Raw genomic sequence first — 22,809 nt, 5'->3', positions numbered from 1 at the left:
TAATCCTGGTCCAGTTTTATGTAGGCTTTAAAGGAAGAAGTTTGTATAGTGCTCATGAAATTTTTGTGTTTAGCTTTATTTATGCAAAAGTAAACTTTATTTATGCAAAAGTAAGAAAATCATAGCATGAGACTGACATATTCAAACTGCCTGTATCTTATATTTTTATTTTGATATTCAGGAGTTGAAATAACATTGGACTGAGGATTTAAAGTCTTTATTCAAAATGAAGTATAAGATTTGAGGGGAAACCATTAATCTAGGCACAATCTAAATGGAAAATATTTGTACATACTTGCTTACAGAGACATTTGACTGTGCTAGCTATGCTAGACCCATCTTGTCCATGTGATTTACATTGTGACATGAGATATGATTACTTTGATAATGTGTGTTTACTCTTTTTTTGCATACCCTTTCAGTGTAGTAGGGAAAAAGTCTGATTAAATTTGCAATGCCTTTGTCAACAGCAAGAGTTCCACTCACACACTTGCCAGTTGGATTTACCTAGACATAGACTTGATTTTTTGATTTCTGGGATAGCTAGTTTTCCCCAGATTTCTCATTTCATACTATTGCTGTATAGTACATTGAATCAATAGTAAGAAAATACAGCAATTACTTACAGGGAAATTCCATAACAAACAGAGAGGAATTACAGAATATGGTGTTGCAAACAGTATATCTGTGGCAGTATTATATATTCATAATTAATCAAAGTATTCTTATTTATGAGATGATGGAAAATTGTCCTGTGTGACAAAACCATCAAAACTGCTTATGAAATGTTATGTCAAGTTGGAACAACATAGTGCCTCGAAGCATAGGGGAAAGTCTGCTGTAGTATGGTTCATGTATTTTAGGTAAACTAGAATGTAACATATTTTATTCCTCACAGCTATGTGTAGTTTTCTCTGGCTTGATGTCACTGTATGCTATAGGGGTCAGGAGCAGGGGGTGCCAATCACAGCTGGAAAAAGAGGCATGCATTTATAGAATCTGGATTTAAAATGTTTTTCTGACTGACTAAAGAAGTCAAGATTGGGTTTATTACACTTGGTCAGGGTTTGGAAGAGGGAACTCTTGAGTGTCTGAAGCAGAAACAAGCTGTGACATTTAGTGTTTGCCTGGGGCTGAGTGCAGAGAGGTGCCATAGCAGAGGTATGTGTCTGTTAATGGATGCAGAAGAGTAACTGTTGCTACGTTATTAATATAATTTTGTGAAGGCATATGCAACACAGAAATGGCTGTAGTGGTCCAGACCAACAAATCAACTGGCCCCATACCCTGCGTGCCACAGTGGCTGTCAGCAGACACCCCAGGAGCAGTGAGGACAGGCTAAGCTTGTGTAAGATTTACCCTAAGCACTTTTCCAGCTTCAAGATATTTTTGTCTCAGGGGATTTCCAAAGCTGCTGTTGTTTGTATGTTTAGGGCGTGCACACATTAGCATTTTAATTAAGAGCAGGAGTCTCTTCTGATGCAGAGCTTTGCTCAGCAGAGTGGTCCTAGAGCACATGGCTGGAGTCCTTCCAGATAAAACTAACCTGGAAGGTATCCTCCAGGATAGGACCCAATTCTTCCAGCCCCTATTGAGGATGCTCAGGAGACTAGATCAGGCTGGGCCTACACTAAAATGACCTCCCAGAAGCAGGCAGTGAAGCCTGAGGTCATTGCCACCACTTGTTTGGTCCTGCAGACCCAACCTACTAATACAGCATGGCCATAGTACCCGTGAATTCTTCTCTTCCAGGTGTGTCTTCAGGCTCCCCTTGAAACCTTGTAATCTTTTGGGAGCCTGGAATTTTTTTTGGGGAAAAGGTACCACAAATCTCCTAACTTTTGTCTGAACTTCTTGGGTTTAACCTGGCTTCTGCCAGCTTCCTTTGGTGGTCCTGCTTTAGTATTGGGACAGGCAGTGAAGAGCTGATCCTCACCCCCTTTTCTGCTCATGATTTTATGTTTGTAATGCTCAAGAACAGGATAAAATTAAATTCAGTGGTTTAGAAACATAATAATTGCCCTCAGCTAATATTACAATATATCTGGTACCATGAAGTCAGCTGAGGTTGAACAAATTGACACACTCCAATCGATGACTGTGGAATAATGGGTATAACAATAACCTGTTTTGTGGCTACATAGCTTGACTACAGCAAGACTTATTCTGACCTGACAGTAAAATCTTTTCACTTAACAATCTTTTAAGCAAACTGGGCTAAAGCAGTCTAGCAGAAACTACAGCAGAATGATATAAAGCTGTTTAGGAAACCATGTCCAGAGAGAAGTCAGTGAGAGCTCACTGTTGAAATAGAAGGATGGCTACAGCAGCATTCCTCAGTGTCTGCCTTGGGCCCAGCATTTTCATTAATCATTTAGATGACGGAACAGAATGTGTTTGCCTATTAAATATGTAGATGATACCATGCTGAGAGGGGCTGCAAGTTCTTTGGAGACAGGATGAGAACTCAAAAAATGGAGATGTGATCTGAATAGGAGCAGGTGTGAGGTATACATTTAGGCAGGAATGATGAACTGCACAAATGTGGGATGGGGAATGTTGGCAGCTCCTTCCAGGCTCTACCTTTCCCTGGGGACCGCTCTCAGTACTCCAGATATTAGTGGCACACCAAGTACCCTCAGCCACTGTTGTTTTTCTTGCTTCAGAATTTGTCAGGGCTTGGGCTTGTCAAGGCTCAGGGATCAGCTGAATACTGGATTCTTTCATTGGGTTTCCTTATGAGGACCTGAGAGCGGCCATTGGACAGTGAGCTGGTAACCCAGCCATGCCCATGGAGGCTGCCTTGTTGAGCAACCTTAATCCAAAGAGTACATGCTATGGTTTCCCTTTCCATACATGGAATAAGTTTCTTACACACTATGTCACATTTCCCCCCCATTGATTACTGCCATCTGTCACACTGTTCATAGCAGACTGGTCTTCTGAGTAGGCCCAGAAGTTCCAGGTATTAGCAATGTTGTGTATTCAGTTCCTGTACAATATTTGTCCAAGTCTTTCCTTGGAAGATTATCTAGGGGTCCTGAAACTAACATTTATTGAAAATATTGCAGAAAATGCAAATTGTCCCCTACCAAGTGGTGTCTGGGGGACAGTAGCCTGCGAGACATAGGAAGTAAAGCTTTGCTCAACTTCGCTTTGGATTACTGTGTCCAGTTTGGAAAGCAAAGAGAGAGCAATAAACAAAGCTTGGAAAAGGGGATTGTCAGGGAAAGGTTAACCTAACAACAAAGGGGATCTGAAAACAGTCTTCAAATGCATGGAAATACCATGAACGGAAGAAATTTTTCCCCACTTTCATGAGTGGAACTTAAATTACTGTAATGAATACTGAACTTCTAAGTTTTGTTTCTAATTGTATGGCTGTTAAAGCAGCAGAGTAGATTGTCTGGAGAGATGTGTAAGAGCAAGACAGACAAACCTCTTTTGGGAATGATGCAGGTATAACGGGCTCCAGAAGGGTGGGCTATGGTGTACCTGACCAACCTTGGAGTCCTGAGGTAGGGCTGGGAGTGTGTCATGTTAGAGTCTGGCCTGTTCAGACAGATGACTTGCACCTGAGAAGGGGAGATGGAAATGAGCCTGCACCCAAATTTGCAGCCCTGTGTTTGAAATTTTGAATGCAGTATACTTAAATGAAGGTATTTGCAAAAATGGAAAGCTGGATAGCTCTTACAGACTTTCTTCCCTACCTTCACCACGCTCTGCTCTGTGTGCTCACTCTTTTAGATATAGTTGGTTTTGTTTGTCACAAAGATCTGTTTATACTTTTTCCATGCTATCTATTCCCTGTTTTATTTAGTAGTATTATTACTACCCCAAGTTTAATACTTAAAATTTTTAGGCATGTCATGTTTGTGAGAAGAACTTAAAAAAATGAGATCTAAAGCCAAGCTCCTAAAAATACTGGCAGACACCACGAGCAACCCTAATTTCAATTAGTCTATAGGAAATGCAATTTTTCGTTGCCTCTGAATTTTAGAGCACTTATTTAAAACACCATTGGCCGGTTTACCTGTTGAAGAAATTCTAGTCTGTTTATTTTACTGGGTTATAATTTCTTTCAAAGCTTTTGTGCATTATCTTCTTTCTTTTCTTTTCTTTTTCTTTTTTTTTTATTAAGGATTTTAATAATAAAAATCATGTATAGCAGATAAGCTCATTTAAGTTTAAAATGTTGTGAAAATTTGTCCTAGTTGAGTTAGGATTTCTTATTTACATTTTAGTACAGTAGGTGAAAGAGCAATTAGCATTCAAAATACTAGTTTAAATAAATATTCTGAAGTGTACATTGTCATGAGAAAAAAAGTATATTATAGGAATGTACATGATTGTCAACATTTAAATCAGTCTTCAGTTATGTAGACTGATGTTGCTGGATGGTTTTTGTGTTTGTTGTAGGCACAGAATCACTCTTTTAGGTATAAATTGAGTCTTTTTTGAAGATTCTCTGTTTGCCTTGAGTCGCATCTTAACTTGTTATTCTGCTTTGTTTAATGTAGCTTGAGATACTTAGATGAAAGTATAATGTGAAATACATAATATATACTAATTTCCATTGAGCGGAGATTTGAAGGCTGAACATGAGAACTTCAAGACCTTTTCCTTTCATTCAGCAAAAGCAACCATTATTATTTTGAGTAATTGTGATTATGTGGTGTTACACAGATGTCCAGAGTCTCCTCCTTAATCTAACCTTTGACCTCAACAGGATGTTTCTTTTTGGAAAAAGAATCACTTGTGTGAGAAATATACCTGTCTGTTCAAACTGGAGTGCCATGGTCTAGGCTAATTAAAAAGTAAATTAGTATTGATACAAATAGCCACATCCACAGCTTTCTTAAAGAGTAGTTAAGTTTAACTGAGATGCAAAATCAATAAACACATTATATGCTGAAAATTCCAGCTGCCTCCACAAAAATAAGGTTTTTAGGAAAAAAAAAATGATGATAACCATCAAAATAAAAGCCTTTTCTCTGTGAACTGGAAACTGTGAGAAGTCTTGAAGCAGGATTTTAAAATGTGTTATTGCATTTCTGAGGAGTATGGTACTTCTAGTAAAATGAGTTAGGAAGGATAATTTATGCTGCATGTCTGCTGTGTTAATGTTCAAGCACTTCACTATTACTGAGTCTACGGATGGTTAAGAACAGAAAAAAGTCTTCTACCCAGCATGATTTCAGGAAAACTGTTTTTACATATGTAAATCATCATTCTTTTTTAGCTATTCAACAACAGTAAATACTTTTGTAAATGCATTTTGCTGAAGCATAATAATTAGCGTACAATACTGTTTATAAAGAATCGTATCCTATCTTGAAGGTACTCATTGGAAAAGTTCAGTGTTGAGTAGGCCTTTGAAAAATACTATAAAATTCATCTTCTTAGTTGATGCATATTTAAAACTTATTAGTTGAACTTACCCTGGGAAAATATGGAATCAGTTTTATGCCATATTTAGAAAGAATTCTATTCAGCTGGCTCAAATGTAGCAATCTAAAAGTAAAGTGTCTGCATCCAGGTAATTTGGAAAAGTTTTCAATTTCTATGTGTGGGTTTTTTTTTTTTCACACCTGGATGTTTTTTTCTTAGCAGTCACCATAATGGCTACCTTAAAGCATGTTTGAAAACTTAGACTTAAATCAATATTCTTAAAAAAAAAAAATTGTATCCCTTAAAATTGTTCATTTAGAGTTTAATCTTGTCTGTGAAGTGATATGATCCTCTCTATGATTTGAAGGAATGCAGGTTTTTTTTTTTAGTAACTCCTTTTTTATATATTTACTGAAATAATTCATCTCTGTTTCTACATATAACTTGAACTCAATTTAATTAATTTATGTAACAGTATTGCCACTTATTGTAGACTTAATTATTTTAGTTAGGACTCTTTAGTGAACATCCTGGTTTTAGTGTCACATGTAAAAAGCAAGGAGGCTGAACATTTTGAAGTTCAAACTGAAAGGCAAAATATAATTTCTTTACTACAGCAGAATACAGTACAATCCACAGTCCATCAACACCCATTAAAGATTCAGATTCAGATAGATTGCGTCGTAGTTCAGATGGGAAATCACGTGGACGTGGCAGAAGAAACAATAATCCTTCACCACCACCTGACTCTGATCTAGAGGTACATTATACTGAATGTCTTTGACCTGTTACAGACTCTGTTTTTATCATTATTTTGCAGAGACAAGTATTATTTACACATCAATAATAATATGGTGTTGGAGCTCCTTTTTTTTTTTTTTTTTCTAACAGTATTTTTGTGGAATTTTTTTTTCTAAAGAAACTTCTTCATGAAGAGCACCCACTTTGTCTTGAAAATATTGGGGGTTTCTTTCTCCTTTTGATTAAAAAAAAAAAAAAAAAAAAAAAAAAAAGCCTTTCCCAAGTCTAAGAAAGTTTTGCATTTGAACAGGAGAAACTTATAGCACAATAGTCGTTTTTGTTCTCTCATGCTATGTTCACATTCCCCCCAGTGGCCCATGCTTTGTGTTAAGAACACATCTCCAGTGACACACCACAGCTCTAAGTGTCCACACTGCGTTACTTTTCCTTTCCAAAAGCTTGAAACGTTTTTCATCATGAGAAATACAATCTCACCAGGATTTAAAAATTTGTATTTGAACAATTTATTTTTCATTAAAATACCATTTTGTGTGTGGTCAGAGGACAAATTTAAAACACATATTTTCCATTGTCTATAAGTGAAAGCATTATTTACTGATGCCATAAATTCTTACACATGCAGCATCTAAGATCATAATTTTTATTCTTCAGGTGCCTAAAATCCATTTAAAATTAATATAGATTAAGGGGATTTAAGCGCTTTGCAGCAATTTGCTTTATTTTGTTTTTAGGTGTCATGTTCAAGAGCAGTTTTATGAACTGTGTTTCGTAAGACTTGCAGAAATACAGAATTCAGACCCGTAAGATTTAATTTTCAGAGGCTTCTCTTCATTTATTTCAGTTTCTCTCTCACATCTGGCTTTAAAATAATACATCTCATTTTCTGTGTGTATTTGACAATAACTAGAATTTTATTCTAATAGAATAATTTGATATAATAGCAATTGTAGTAAAAAGTAACAGATTGTATTACCCTATTCTGGAAAAAACTTGTTAGTTCTGAAAATGAATGGCAAGGAAACTATGGTTTTAATATATAACCATTTCAATACAATTTTCTCATTTGTGCACTTACTGATTCAAATTTTAACTTTCCATTTCAAGTATCAGCTTCACAGAGGAACACGTTGATTTGATTCTCTTTTTACAGAGAGTATTCATTTGGGATTTGGATGAGACAATCATCATTTTCCATTCCTTGCTTACAGGGTCCTATGCCAACAGATATGGAAGGGTAAGTGTCAAGAAATTGATGGAAATTTTCAGTGATATTTGCTGGTTTATGGTTAATACACAAGGAAGACCAGAACATTAGTTGATTTTCCAGAGGCAAAATGGTACTGGTATTTCAAGACATAAAAAATCAAGGAGTAAAAGTGTTTCACATGTCCACTCTTTGTACTTACTCAGCTCTTATATTTAGTAAATAATTAAATAGTGTTGGGATTAATACTTTGACTGCTTGAGGTTTGGTTTGTAAGTACAGAGCATCTGAAATCTGTTGATATCATCAAAATCTGCAAAGATTTATCTTCCTCAGAGAGGGAAGAACCTCCAGGAGTGATTGCTAAAATAACATTTTGGTTCTGAGCTAATCGGCAGTGGACTGTGCTCTGTCTTGAGAAGGCAAGAGGAAGAATACTTTTGAACACAGATTAGTCTAAAATTTTTTACCTTAACTTTTTTTTAAATCTGCATATTGATTGATGTTTCTGAAAGCCTACTTATGAGTCAATTCTTTCTATTATGCAGTCTATAAATCATAACTGAACTGAGGAATATGTCTACAGACTGTGGGTTTCCTCAGTGATTCTCAGAAGAGGAAGGTGGTCTTAGGTGAATAAGAACAATTTATGAATGGAATGCCCTTGTGAGACCAAACTTTGTTTTTCCAGGATTCTATTTGAAAGCACGTGTCTCATCTTGTGCTAAAATCTGTTGTCCCATTTCATGTTCACCTCCTGTAAGGTATTTTTTTGGTAACCTTAAAAAAATTCTCCATTTCAAGAACAACCAGATAGTTTTGTCTGGCTTCATGCAATCACTGTGTCTTCTTGTAAAGCTTATATTTATCACTAAAAGGTTTTACCCTATGCCCAGTTGAGTGAAGGGCAAAGCTACTACTGATTCAGTCCATGCCCAGGTCAGGTTCTGAATTCCTCCTAATAGCATTTGCATTATAAAAATCTAAAGCAGTACTGCTTTGCAATCTTTCTTGCTTGTTCAGGTGTGGTTTATTTTCAGAAGTGTTTGCTGGAATAGCAGCTTACCTGTTTGAGGAATATAATTAGATTTTTTTCATTATGTGTCAGAAAAGCAAATTAGTTCAGCAGCCTTGGTTACCTATGTGTTAATAGTTTCTATTTATCTAGTAAAAAGACCCTGGAACTTTAAATGTTTTGACAATTATTACATGGATATATAGAGATGGTAGCATTATAGAGCATTAAATATATTTTTAAAGATGTTTTCTATTTCTCAGCCTTCTGTAAAGAGATTACAAACTCCCTCCAAAACCAGCTTTTGCATCACCAAATCTGTGACAGTTTAGTTCAGTTCAGAATAAGGAGAACAAATCCAAGTGCTCACAAAAAAAAACTTGGTACTGACAGAATCTCACCACTTGCTCTTGGGCAGCAGAGCAGGGCTGGAAAAGCCTAATTAGTCACTGCCATAGACGCACTTGTGCAGGCATATTTTTTCCATTTGTTACTAGTTCTCTATGGTGGTTTCATTAATTGAGGCCTGAACATAAACACCTTCCTTGATGGATGGTTGAGGAAAGCAGCTAGTACTCAGCTGTGAAGAGATATAAATACGTATACTGCAAGGAGGTGGGTGACTCCTGATTGCAGCTCCATCACTGTTGGCACTGTTTACTTGAGATGTAGCTTTCCCCTGGCTGGCTCTGGTCACATGGCAGGTGGCAGAATCCTTCTGCATTGCTAAATGACAACCGACCACTGATGTTAAGAGGGATGACGATATTAGTTCTTATGCTGTGAATAAATATTGTATCTTTTTGGTCAGGGGTAGCAACATGCATGTTCTTGGCTTTCAGATGCAGTCATGAAAGTGTGCCATTCGTACTTTGTTTTCTTAAAGTTTCATTCATATCACAATTTCTCTTGGCTTATTGATAGCTTCAGACAACAGTTAGCAATTTCCATATACATTAGAGGAAGATAATGTCAAATGTTCAAAAGCAAACGTGCTAAAACATATATCTGTCATATGAAAATTGCAGGGTTTATTTGTGGCAATGGGAGATGCCCTTTTTTTTTTTTTAGGTTTTCTAATGATTTATTACTTTTAAAATCAGAAATCCTGATCATAAGACTATCTGAAAAAAATAATAGTTGTTCAGGGAATTTTTGTTCTTTTCACCTGTATTCTGCTTTTCGAGTGATCTAACATCACGTTCTCATATGTTTCTGCACTGTGCTGAGGGTTGTAAATGCCCTTTTAAAAAATTAAATCTAAGCTGCTCACATAATCATTAAAATACAAAAGCTGAATCTTCAAACAAACTAAAATATCCTAGGGGATTTGGCAACTTGGCATTCAGCTCTTTTCATAATGCCTGAGTGAGTTTCATGGTGAATGACTATGAATGATGAGCAGCCCTACTGCTTCAGAGATTGATTTCTTTTCCTTATTCTCTACCTTGTTCCTCATAACTTCTTGCTTGTGCCACCCTTTTCTGTATATTCTTACTTTCTAATCTGTTTTTATCACCCGCTTTCCTTTTGCTGCTCTTGTACTCTGCTTTCTCCCTGCTTTTGTCCCTCAGCTTTGTTAGAACAAAATAATAACTTTGTTTTTCAGTTTGCACAGTCATGGTATAAACTGCTACATTTTTATTTAAGGGTGATTTGAATTTTGTGAATTTCATGGAAATGTATGAAACTAGTATAGGAATATGATTTGTCCTTTCAGAAGAGAAGATAAAGAAACAAACCAAACCAAAACATTTCCATTTGCTTTTGGAGTTTGGTCGGGTTTGGTTGTTTTTTTTTTTATATATATGTTTTTTTATTTTTTTATATGTACAGAGAGATCTCTATTGATCAAATGTGAATTGACAGTTAATTGAGAGTAGGGCTTCTAACACCTCAAACCGTATGATTTAAGACAGATATCAACTGATTAAGTTTTGGAATTTGGGAAAAGTTGAAGCCCTTCTTTAGTATCTTAGCAGGTGGAAATATGTCTCAGTATTGGCACTAGAATACTGTGGTCTTTACGTACATTTCCATTCTCCATGAAAGCATTTATATTCAGAGGCTTTAAAGGAATTTTCCTTTAAATTATAAGCTATTTTAATGTGGTTTAATATATTCTAGAGACTGAGAAAAACAAAGCCTGGTTTCACTTAACCCTTCATTTGTGACCTGCAGGCTTAAGTGTAAAATAAGCCTTGTACCCAAAGTGAACTTTCCTGTTTTTCAGCTTCTTGTTTCTCCACAAAACAAAGAAATCAAGTGGGTAGAATTTAGAAATGACATACAGACAATGTTTTGGCTCCAATACCCGTATTCGAAACAAGAGGCCTGCTTAAGCAGTTCATCATTGGTATTTCTTTTCTTTAGCTAAACTGTACCTCCCTCAGAGATTTGTACCTGATTTTGACCATACCTGAAAAGACACTCCACCTGAACCTGCAAATCCCAATCAACAAGAAGAGATTGTTAGCCTTCCTGCTGATTGTGTGACACCTCACAATAATTAGTTAGCAATTAGTGGCTTAAATTTGCAAAAGAAGGTTTGGTATGGGAATTTAAAAAAAAAAAAAACCCTGTTCTAACCTTGGGTTTTTTTGAAGTTTTCAGCCCCCACTGTAATGTCTGACATCAGTGTTTTATCTACTGCAGTGCCTTTAACCAAGGCTTTTGTGCTTTTTACTACAGCAGTTGCAAGATTATGACTACACAGATATTTAAAACCCTAATGCAGATAAGGCTTTTGCTGCTGTTAAATATGTGGGTATCCAGAGCTGCAGCTGAAAACAGTTTTTATGCTAAGTGGAACTTTCTATAGAAAACGATTGTGTTTAATCAAGGAATTAAGGTTTCTTAGAAAAGCAACCTGTTTTGTTTCTTCTCTTGGCTTTTATGGTATTTAATCTGACATTTTCAGTAGGTGCCAATGATTTTCTTATTTGTTTTTCTCCTAATTAAATTAACCTAATAAATGGCATTATTTTAATATCACTTTAGAGAAATCCTTATTCTGTTTTGTCTGCCACTTAGAAATACCTTGGAATGAAATGGTTCACAGAAAGTTTTTTAAAAAGCCATTTTTTCAGACTCAGATGTGTGATTAAAAGTTTAATAAAAATGTTTAAGTCACGTGTACATTGAAACTTAAAATGCATATTCACAGCTATTTGTTTAAAATTAGCCATATGGGTTCATAACCAATATCATGCTCTGTCTGCCAATTTATTCTGCTTTCCAAAATGAAGTTCCTATTATGGATTGAAGCTCAGAATGGGATTAGTTCTACACTATTATGTTAGCAGTTAGTAAAGATGTAGCTAGTGATCTGCATTTGCATCTTAGACACATAGGCCGTCTAACTCTTTTTAATAACCAGAGCAGAGACTTCTGTGGGGTGACTTCTGTTAGGGCTCAGGCACAAAAAAAAAAATCTTTGTCTGGTTTAAAAAAAAAGGCTAATGAGCTATGAAGGATGGTGGGGTGGTAAGGGGGCACAGAGATAAGCAGGAATGTCAGAGGGAAAAGTAGCCTCAGGCCTAGCTAAAGAGAAAATATCACCTGCTTTCCACCTCACATGCCTACAAAAGTAAAATAAAGGAAGATGTAAGTCTACAAACAGAGCAATATTAAAACAGAGAGACAGAATACTTTTGTTCATATTTCAAAGTTTTTCCATTTGAATTAAGAAGCCAACTATTCTTTTTTTTAGCGGTGCCAGTTTAAATAGAAGGCTTGTTTTTAAGACTGAAGTTCGTCAAAATAGCATGATGCAATTTTTCTTTCCCATTTATAAGGGCTATTTTTTTGATAATAGAAAACTTACTTACTCTTAATATATGTGAGTTAACAAATAAAAGTTTTGTCTGTTCTATGTAGCTTGTTTCTAAATGGTTCTTTACAAATTTTTTTTTTTCTGGTTAGTTTTGCTTGGGTTTTGCATTTCCAGAAGTCAAACAGGCTGCCAAATCACCATTCTTTTTCAACTCTGCTATTGACAGATTTTGCCTTTTAACCAGTAGCTATAGAAAAATGTTTGAAAGTTCAGAGATCATGTTGAAACACCTATTAATTTGATTGAGAGGTGGAAAAAGAAACTAGGGACTGCATCTCTTGGTTTTTAACTTTGAGTTGTCATCAGCTTTAGAATATTAAGTTCTTTTAAGTAAAATATGGGTTGTCACTTCTGCAATTCTATTTAAAATATAATTCCTAACAAACTAACATTGCTAATAGAGGGTGTCATGAGATAATGTAACACGTTCTTTCAAACTTACAGTTCTGTGCACTTGGATATATATACTTGGCATTATAAATGAGGAACTCTGTATCAAATGTATATATTAGACTTTCTTTTTGATTTTTCAGATTGAAAATATATAAAACACCAAAAAAATCAGAACAAGACAAACATCTGTAATGCATTTGGTAACCACAATGCTGAACATGCTTTTTGAGTTTATTAGCTCAGTAAGGAATAAGTTGTTATGGTAATTTCTGTAGAGGAGTTTAAGTGTGTTATATATTAATGACAAACAATAGATTTGTTCACTCTGCATGGGTGGGCCAAACTGAAAGCATAATTAAAGCATGGTTTTGTGGAGAATTAAGGAGTGGGTTTTAATATAATTGCCATTTGCAAATAAAATATTAACGGTGATGTGCTTTAAAGTCACTAGGTATTCCCAGGACTGAATCATTTCACTTCTGACAAGTGAGAGTTTATTTTGCGTAACAATAGCATTATCATGCCCCTGGTTGCTCATAAAACTTGTAAACAGTTGTAAAATCTGGAGAAGTTTTAGGTGAAATGGATTTGACCTTTCTGCACGGAGGGCAGAGCCCATGCCAGCAATCATAGAATCATAGAAGCATACAGTCTTGAGGTTGGAAGAGACCTCTAAGAACATCAAGTCCAACCATCAACCTAACACCACCATGCCTACTAAATGTCCTGCTGCAGAATCACGGTATCAGTCAAGTTAAAGTCATAGGGTTAGGGAGTTGCCGAAGTTAAACTGAGCAAATGGAAGTTGCATTTAATGCATCAAATATCCCTCTTGAAAAGTAATTCCTCCAGTTTGTATTCTGGTATGTATGTTAGGCATGGTATTGATGGTGTACTCGCTTAATTTCTTCTTTAAGGATCCACCCACCTCTGTGTCTCTTGGACTCCGAATGGAAGAGATGATTTTCAATTTGGCTGACACGCATCTATTCTTTAACGACTTAGAAGTAAGTGTTTGTTCTTTGAAAACAGGTAGAGGTAATTTAATATTTGTCTCTTTTTATGTGTTATTAGATGGTTTGACAATTATTTTGGTTTCACGGTTTTAATATGGAAATGTTTAGAAAACATCTATATAATTTAGTTAATAATATTGCATATATAGGATATATAACTGGCATTCAAAGGTTACAATAGTTTAAATAGTAGGGTTTACTAGTTTAAATAGTAGGGTTTTGCCCTCACAGGTCTTAGTATTTATGACCACAGTAGACAAGTTTTAGAAGTGGATACACCAAAAGCGACTGTAAACATTAGAATTCAATAGTCTGCACAGGTCATTAAATATTAAAGTTCAGCTTCTATAAACAGTTAATGGCTGGCTGCAGATTTCTCACTTACATCCCACTGTGGGCAAGTATTACCTTAAACTGAGGGAAATTGTTAATGTTGTATACGCTGTCCGTCTCAGTGGCTTATTACTCCTTCCCCAGTGGCAGGTATGACTTGTTATGCACTAGGGTTCCTCTGCCTCTCCCCTGCGGCATGCGGCGAGGAGCTGGTGTCGGCACGCCAAGGGCTTTTTCAGCCTACGCAGGCTATGGTTTGGCGATGCTTGTGAGATCGTTCTAAAACTATCCGAACTGCTGAAAGAGACTGTCACCATAATGCCTGGCTGTTTCATCTTAGAAGGGAAAAAAGCAATTTCTGTTCATATTTTAATAACATGAAAACATAAAAACAGTCAGATTTCTTTCCCATCATAATGAAGACAGCTGTTTATTTAAAATCCAACTGTTAAGAAAGCTTGTGGTGGGCCTGCCAACACACATTAATCATCGAGTTGTTGTTTTGCTAGATTTTAGAATAGTGTGTTATTCCAGACAGGCAAAAGAATCTAAAAGATTCAAATGCAACTTTTGCTGATCAAAGTTAATTGGCAGCAATTGGCCTTTAAATACTTCCTGATGTTTCCCTTTTCAAAATCAAGCAAAATACACCTTATTTAATAGATGAGCCAAAATCATTTGAAAAATGCCAGTGTGTGATAGACCTCAAATGTGGTTTGTCCAACATCTGTCCTATATTTTGATTTCTTTTCATCTAAAAAGAAACCACTCACAGATGATTTGGCATCTTAGAATGTAATGAAATTATTTAAATGTGCTTTATTTCTTTTTCCATTCCTTAGTGGAGTATTTATGTTTTATACTTACAATAAAATAGATTATTTCTTTAAATATTAAAGTAGTGTTTTCTTTCATTAAGGTAGCTTTCTGTAAAGATATGATTGTTTTGAATATAAGAAACACCATTAGTGATTGCATGTATAGGACTGATTTTTTTTCAGATTTCTAGAAAAGCATAACAATGCTAGTTATTTTCCAAATCTGTTTCTGATTTATGATTCTATTTCATTTTATCCAGAGCAGAAAGAGAAAGTACTACTGTATCTTACCAGTATATTCAATAAAGTTCAGTGTGTTTTCATTTACTGTCCATAGCCAGATACTTGGTAGATTGTAGCTACTTCTTCATACATGATTGTCAGCGTCACTGACTTTAATGGAAGTCAGTCAACTGCATCTTAGGGATAGTAGGCTATCTTCTGCTAATTGGCATGTTACAGCCTTAACAATACAGCGTAGCAGTTTATTCACTGAAGAACTTTAAAGCTGTGTATGGAAAAATATGGATTCAGGTGTTTCCCAGAAACAGAGGAGCTCACTGGATGAGCTTCATTCTTTGCATTTCCTCCATACAAGCTAGTTTATCTTGTATCTCCAAACTCAAGTGTAATAGTCTGTGTCTATACCCTAGTCTGTCTTCTTCATACACAGAGGCAGAATTCCCCTCCCAGGAAGGGAGGAATCGCACCAAGCACAGAGTGACTCAGGACCAGGGGTGGGGAGGGTTGCACCACCACAGGCACTTAGGAGTGAGCAGTTGTGTTTGTGTCCTTGTATATTAGCTCTAAGTCCTTATTTCTGAGGAACATGAGCTCCCATCTGAAAGAGCATGCCCTGTCTGAGGGAGTGAAGAGCATGTTCAGCATGCAGAGGAGTAGATTTGTGCTTGTGGATTGGTGTAAAGAAGTCTTCAGAGAAGTACCTAGGGAGGGGGCACAAGAGAGCCTGTACTTTGTGGGAAGCACCACGTAAGGACTAGACTTGGCCACAGACTGAGGCTTGCAGTTCATGAGAAATGTCAGGTTTTTTGAAACATATCATAGACATGTGGTGTTTTTGAAGGAACATGTCCTCCTGGAGCCACAGTTTGTTGTTCTTGTGAGCATCACTGTTATTAGCAGGGCCTGCCTGATTCCCAAGACCTGTGACCTCGGGGCAGATTCCTCGCATCCATCTAAGAAACTGAAAATCCTCACTTGGTGGTTTGGAAGTTCAGGCTGCCCTACAGCTTGACAGGCTTCCATGAAAACTGTGGGCAAGTTGGCTTGGCTGTGCCTCAGGCTTAAAGCATCTGTTCTTGCTGATGAAGGATTGAGCCTGGGAGATCTAGTGGTGACCCTGCTCAGGCCTAAGCTTTCCAATTCATGTGCACAAGTATCTGGGCTGTTAGGAATCGACAAGTTTGTAGGCAACATCGCCAGTAAGCTGCAGAGCTTGGGCATCCTTGCCCAGAAGTAGTAGGCAAAGCTGGATTTGGAACATGTCTAACCCTCAGTGTAGACATGTCTTTGGGTCTAGGCGTAATTCAAAGCGAGAACCTGAAAGCTGATGCTCTCCAGCTCACACAGGCTCTGAGGGAACCCTTCCTGGCACATAGAGAGGCTGGGTTTACGGGCAAGCAATCATCTGACATAACTTTGGCCTATGATGCACATTTTTTTGGATACCACAAGTTAATGTTTTTTAATAAAAATGTTCTTTTCATCTGACGTGTTCCAGAAAACTCTAATCAGAACAGATCTCTTGTCATCCAAGTTAGTGGGAAAGTGGGAAAGTCTTCTTATAAGTCTTCTTATAAACTGCTGAAGACTGATTTAATATTTTGAATGCAAAGGGCAGAGTTGCAGCAGTGATCTCCGAAGCACTGCTTGATTTGTGTATGACCTGACTGACTTCTCAAAGTTTAACCTAGAGGTTTATTTAATGTTGTTAAGTTAAATTCTAAACTTCAACAGTCATCTTTTAGTCTGTATAAAATGAATTAATGCCAATGCATATCAGTTGCAAATTAGTTTACCCATCTTAATTTATTAGGGGATACCTACAGCTGGGAAAATGAATCATCTAATTTCCTATATGTTGCTCTTTATGTAATAATAAGAATAATGGTATTTATAATTGGCATTTTTCAAACTCAGTGGAAAAATTCAGTCAGATCTCACTGTCTAGCTCTGAAGTCAGTATTCTGTTTAGGAATGGATGAGCTTCACTTAGTTTTACAATTAGTTACTGCACTCTCAGTTTGTACTAGTTGTCAGTTTATTGCTTTGAGAAAAAGTAAAAGAGATGGCTGATTTCCTTCATTATGCACAGATTTATTTTGAGTAATTAATTCCAAATTGGTATAATAGCAAATAATTTCAGATCTTGAAGGAACATTTCTTAAACAACATATAAAAGGGGTATGACAAGTTTTTTAACATACTGAAAGGAAAATATTAATGTTTACTAATGTATAATTTGATCTAAGTACCATCATAAGCAATGATTTCTTGTATTAATAGTAATTTCATAATGAAATTATAGAAGTATATTAGGTCAAAAGGTAGAAGATATTGCAGTGTTCTCAAAATTTAGATTCCAAAATCTGTATTTGGGCTTCAAAATAGGAAGTTTAGGTTTTCAGTATTGAAAATTTTCCTTTGAACATCTCATACTCTGCTCTATAGTAGAATTTTAATTGTGTGCAGGAGGGAATAAATACATTGATGTAGTGCTCTCAAGAGAACCAGAGTTATCTCATCAGAAAAGAATGTGTGATTTTACATGCTGATTGTGTTGTGATAGGATAAGAGGTGTAATATTTTAATGGTATGTATGGAGCAAATACATATACTAGCTATTTTAGGATGTATGCTCCAGCATTTTAGGGAAATTAGCAACTTGATGATAGAGCTGAAACGTGACGTCTACCTAGCCACATCTTTAAAGATTGTGCATATTTACGTATTTATACTGACTCTTTTAAAAGATTAGTTGATTCATTTCTTTGACACATCAGGTGCATATTATAACTAGGTATGTTAAAGGAATAATTGATGGTAGTTAATGATTATGAACATCTTATTGTAAAAAGTTTGTTTAGTGCTTTGCAAACTCTATTCTAAAATGATGCCATCTCATTAAATCTCTTCCTTTAGAGATATTTACTGAAGCTGAAAATGTCACATATAATAAAAAAAAACTGTTAGGTAAGATTAAAAAAAAAAAGGCTTCATAAGATACTTTTTTTTTGTCTGTGCTGAGTTATAGTGAAGTAATTAAAATCAAATTAATTTGTAGTTTTATTTCAGGATTATTATTTTTTATTTTAGGCTTTTTATTTCTGTTTGTTCATTTCAGGTTTTTGGTGTGGGCTTTTGTGGGAGAGTTCAAAATAAGGTTCTACATATTATTAAACTACTGAAAAATAATTTTAACACCTCTGAGAAGGGCAATAATGCATAAAGGCACAGTAATGATAATTAGCACTCATTTTTCTTCCATCACTGAAGGATATATAATGCACACTCATGTCTCCACAATTCTCTTCTGTTTGTGAAGTCTCTACATGCAAAGAGATGACGTGTATGGGAGTCCCTTATACTGAACAGCAGTATGATGTGAGGTTTTTCAGCTACATTAGCTGATGCATTTCTCTTAATGATAAAAGAAGAGGGAATGCTATCAGATATTACTGTAAAGCAGTAACTTTGATTCTTTGGATAAAGAAAAAAAGAAAAATAGTTATTTGTGTTGTAACAATTCGGAATACTGACCTTGATTACTTTCTCCTCAGATTCTTACTTAAAATCCACCTGGATGTATATTAATGTGTTCCTGTGGAAATTCAGAGCATAATCTTTTCTGTGTGTCAAAAAGCGCTGCATAAATGCTTTATGGTTACAAGTACAGTGTTACTTCAGATTAATGAACCTTTAAGGCACTGCATTAGCATATTGCCATGCACAGACCCCTCTGGAAAGCCGCCTGTGGTAAGAGTTGCATGTGATTTCTGTAAGATGCAGCTCTGGAGCTGCCGCCTGGGCAGGCGGGGGCCGTGATGCTCGCTTCCCACCCCCAGCTACTGGGCAGCACCTTTGCTCCTCTGTCTTGCCCACCTGCTGCCAGCAAAGTCATCCAGTCCTCCCACACCAACAAGCAGCACAAGAGCCACCGTCTGTGTTGCTCTAACTCTCCCGCCTCCTCCCTCCTTTAAATAGAGTTAGATTAATAGAGAAACATTTTGCAAATCCTACACTTTACACATATGGGAACATACCCATGAACCTCTCATGAAGCATGGAGATACTGACTTACATAGATGCATCTTTCCACAGTTTAAAACAAAGAATAAACAGCATTTACAGCCCTGCACTCTCACGCTCTGTGTTTGCCATGTAAACATCTCCCCTCCGCCCATATGGCAATAAATGCTTCCAGGACTCCTAGAAGTCTGTAACTGCTAGCTTGGATTTACTCAGATCTAGAAGTTAATAGGAAGAAATTAACTGCTAGGTATTTTTTATGAAAACTGCCCTTTGTGAATTGCTTTCTGCATAATTTACTATATGGATGTGCCTGCTTTCATTGTTTTTAGCTCCCAGTCATCAAACTATCAGTATTTAACACTGGGCAGTAAAGGGATTGCTCCAAGAACAGGTGCTCCGGGAAGATCGTAGTGAGAGCTCCGGCCTAAGAAAGGGAACAACAAAACCCCAGCACAGAAATCATGAAGCCTGATCAGAGAGTAAAACTTCTGTAGTTTTAGTGCCTCTTTAGCCTTTGCCTTCAATTCTTACAGGTGAAACTAGGCTGCCTCCCTGCTGCTGGAAGCAAATGCACCATATAAATCACTTCTAGGCCTCAAGGAGATCTTTTCGTTGTGACAGGGACATATATCCTTCTTTTCATCAGCCTGAGAATTTTCTCCTTTGTAGGTCTCAGTAACACTGCAGGAGACTAAGTGACTTTCCTCCCAGGTCCTTCATTGACCGTGCACACGGCTATGTCCCCAGCGTACCACGCGGTGCCCTGTAGGAATGCCTTTGAAGCAATGCAGCCATATGTTCTGTTTCTTTAATCTGAAGGAGAAAGGGAAACTATTTCCCCTCAGACCTTGATACTCTAATATGCCACAGACTCAGGCTGGTAGCTTTTAGCACAGTAGCACTCTGAAGCATGATTTGGGATCATGGGCATTATGATAATACACATTATTGAATAATAACACTCAGAAGACTTAGTGTGTGCAGGTTACTGCACATCTCAAAGAACCATGACCACTGTAGGGTAAAATACCCTTCTTTCTGAAAGCGTTTTAGCACATCTGGTCCTGGAGTCAAGTAATCTACCAAGTGAACTGCTTGGATGCAAGCCAATCCTTAAGTGCCGGCTTTAAGCAAGCTCCAGAACAAGCTGGGAGAGCAGGTTGGCCACTATTAGCGGTGTGGAAGTCCATAATTTATTCTCTCACACCTTGTGGAAATGTTGTAGAGCCAGCTTTGGGCAGGTGTGATAGGTATCATGTTGCCTAGATTTAAACTTAAGTTGTGTGGACATCCACAGTCAGTGGTTGGGGGAGCTGCAGAGACATAGGCAGAGAGACAAAGGAAGTGGAGGAGGAGGATTGTGAAAACAAGATCACTAGAAGGAAACACTTGCTCAACTTCTCTGCATAGAAAACATCAGATCAAGATAATTTTGTGCCTGAAGCCGTGCTCCAAGCTCTGAATGTTTACAGGGTAAGCCTTTGCTGGCATTATGTACTAGTCAGTTGTCTGGTGCATGTATTTCACATACATATGTGTGTAGAATGAAGTGGCATGGGGTCTGTTTTTGTGATTGCCACTATTTTGTAATTCCTGATCACTGTGCCTCAGTCTACTCATCTACAGATAGGGATGATTGTGGTGATAAGGATGGTATCTACAGAATCAAGGATGATAATTTGGTCATAAAGTACTCAAAAGGGTGCTGTCACCAGACAGCTGAGTCTGGTGATTGTAGTATTTGTTATTGTGTACAGTTGTAGTTGGCTTTCTAACAATGCTTCAGTTTGGTCTCTTTAATGTCTTACTCCTCAGAAACATCCTGGCACGAATGCTCTCTCTGCTGACACAATTAGCAGAGACAGCAGTTGTTTGTATTCAAACAACTTTTTTTTTAAAAAAGAAGGAAAAAGGAAACATTGCAAGTAGTCATCCAAGAAGACTTTCCAGTTTTCCATTGTATTTGTTAATTTGTTTTCTATTAGTTTTTATTTTGGATTATTTATGTAAGTTGTAATTGTTCCAGTTTGAGTTACTCATGCATTTCAAGTCCATTTTTTAAACCACAGGTTAAAAAAAACACCCCAACATTAAGAGAAAAAGGGCATCAGTCATCACTAATCATTGCAGTGTTTCAGGTGTCTGTATTTGTAAGCTAGTAGCCAGTATGTACTCCATGTAGTCTACTGTTTGGAACTGGGGCTTCTGTTTGGGATGCCTAACCTTTGCTGTAGTACAAATGAGCTAAAGAGTAGGCACGCGTGCTTTGTGAAGAAATACATTGTCATGCAAATCACACAGTATAGTGAAGAGCATTTCATAGAATCATAGAATGGTTTAGGTTGCAAGGGATCTTTAAAGATCACCTAGTTCCACCCCCCCTGCCATGGCAGAGACATCTTTCACTAGTTCAGGTTGCTTAAAACCCTGTCCAACCTGACTTTGAACACTTCTAATGATGGGGCATCCACAGCTTCTCTGGGCAACCTGTTCCAGTGTCTCACCATCCCCATTGTAAATAATTTCTTCCTTGTATCTAATCTACATGTACCCTCTTTCGGTTTAAAGCCATTACCCTTTACCCCTTGTCCTATCACTACATGTCTTGGTAAAAAGTCTTTCCCCGTCTTTCTTGTAAGCTCCTTTTATATATTGAGAAGCTGCAGTAAGATTTCCCCAGAGCCTCCTCTTCTCCAGGCTGAACAACTCCAACTCTCTCAGCCTTTCTTCATAGCAGAGGTGTTCCAGCCCTCTGATAATTTTTGTGATCCTCCTCTGGATCCACTCTAGCAGGTCACATCTTTCTTTTGCTGCAGACCCCAGAGCTGGACATGGTACTCCTGGTGATATCTCATGGGAGTAGAGTAGAGGGGCAGAATCGCCTCCATCAATCTATTTGCCATGGTTTCTATTCAGCCCAGGATATAATTGGCTTTCTGGGCTGTAAGCACACGTTGCTGGCTCTTGTCAGATTTTTCGTCCACCAGGATCCTGGAGTACTCTTAAGGGCTGCTCTCAATCAGTTCATCCAGCCTGTACTAATACAGGTGATTGTCCCAACTCAGGTGCAGGACCTTGCTCTTGACCTTACTGAGCTTCATGAGGTTCACACTGGCCCTCTCCTCAAGCCTGCCAAGATTCCTCTGAATGGCATCTCATTTGTGAGTGACAGACATGCTAGTGAAAAAAAAGATTTTTGATAGACAGCAAGCTAACTTTTATTGGTATTAAACCCATCTCCAAGATAGTACTCTAAAGTAATTTCTCTTGGATAAGGAAACATATTTTCTCTACATACTCTGCCAAATTGCGTATTGAAAGGTGTTCCTTCCAGTGACAGATTTAAAGTTCTTGTCCTCGTATAACCTTCCTCTTCCTTTATAACCTAAAGATCTAAAATTTTCACAAATTCAAATAAATTTCCTCTGCAGTAGATTGTGTGGTTTGGTCTCTAATTAAGCTGACAGATGTGTAAAATCTCATACAGCCAGTCAAGTCCCTGGTGCAGCTGCAAGTGCTGAAGATTGCAAGTTATTCCAGCTAAGATCAACATTAATTTACACTCACATATCTTTCCCAGCCTACCCTTTTTGTTCAAGTAATGCAGTTATTTTGTACTGATTCCACGACTTTGAGGCAAACCATTTTTTTCCTCACTGGGCTCTTCCAATGCAAAACCCAGAAGATAAAGTGAAGAAAACATAATAATCACCTTAAAAACAATTATTTTGATTTGAGTACCATCTTAAACCACAAAGGTCAGATTTGCA

The 22,809-nt window shown here is 37.1% G+C and overlaps 1 protein-coding gene across 1 annotated transcript in view; it reads left to right on the top strand.

The window, feature by feature from the left end:
- Positions 1–22,809, top strand: part of EYA1 (EYA transcriptional coactivator and phosphatase 1) — a 92,358-nt gene that overhangs the window by 41,739 nt on the left and 27,810 nt on the right. Inside the window, exons 10-12 of the mRNA XM_086742399.1 lie at positions 6,009–6,151; positions 7,304–7,387; positions 13,518–13,607. Coding sequence (XP_086598525.1) covers positions 6,009–6,151; positions 7,304–7,387; positions 13,518–13,607 — 317 coding nt within the window. The remainder of the gene's footprint in view (positions 1–6,008; positions 6,152–7,303; positions 7,388–13,517; positions 13,608–22,809) is intronic.

Source organism: Chlamydotis macqueenii, chromosome 2 (genome assembly GCF_036417535.1).
Source record: "Chlamydotis macqueenii isolate bChlMac1 chromosome 2, bChlMac1.mat, whole genome shotgun sequence".
Taxonomy (NCBI): Eukaryota; Metazoa; Chordata; class Aves; order Otidiformes; family Otididae; genus Chlamydotis; species Chlamydotis macqueenii.
The sequence above is the reverse complement of the archived record's forward strand: the minus strand, read 5'-3'. Positions and strand labels throughout refer to the sequence as shown.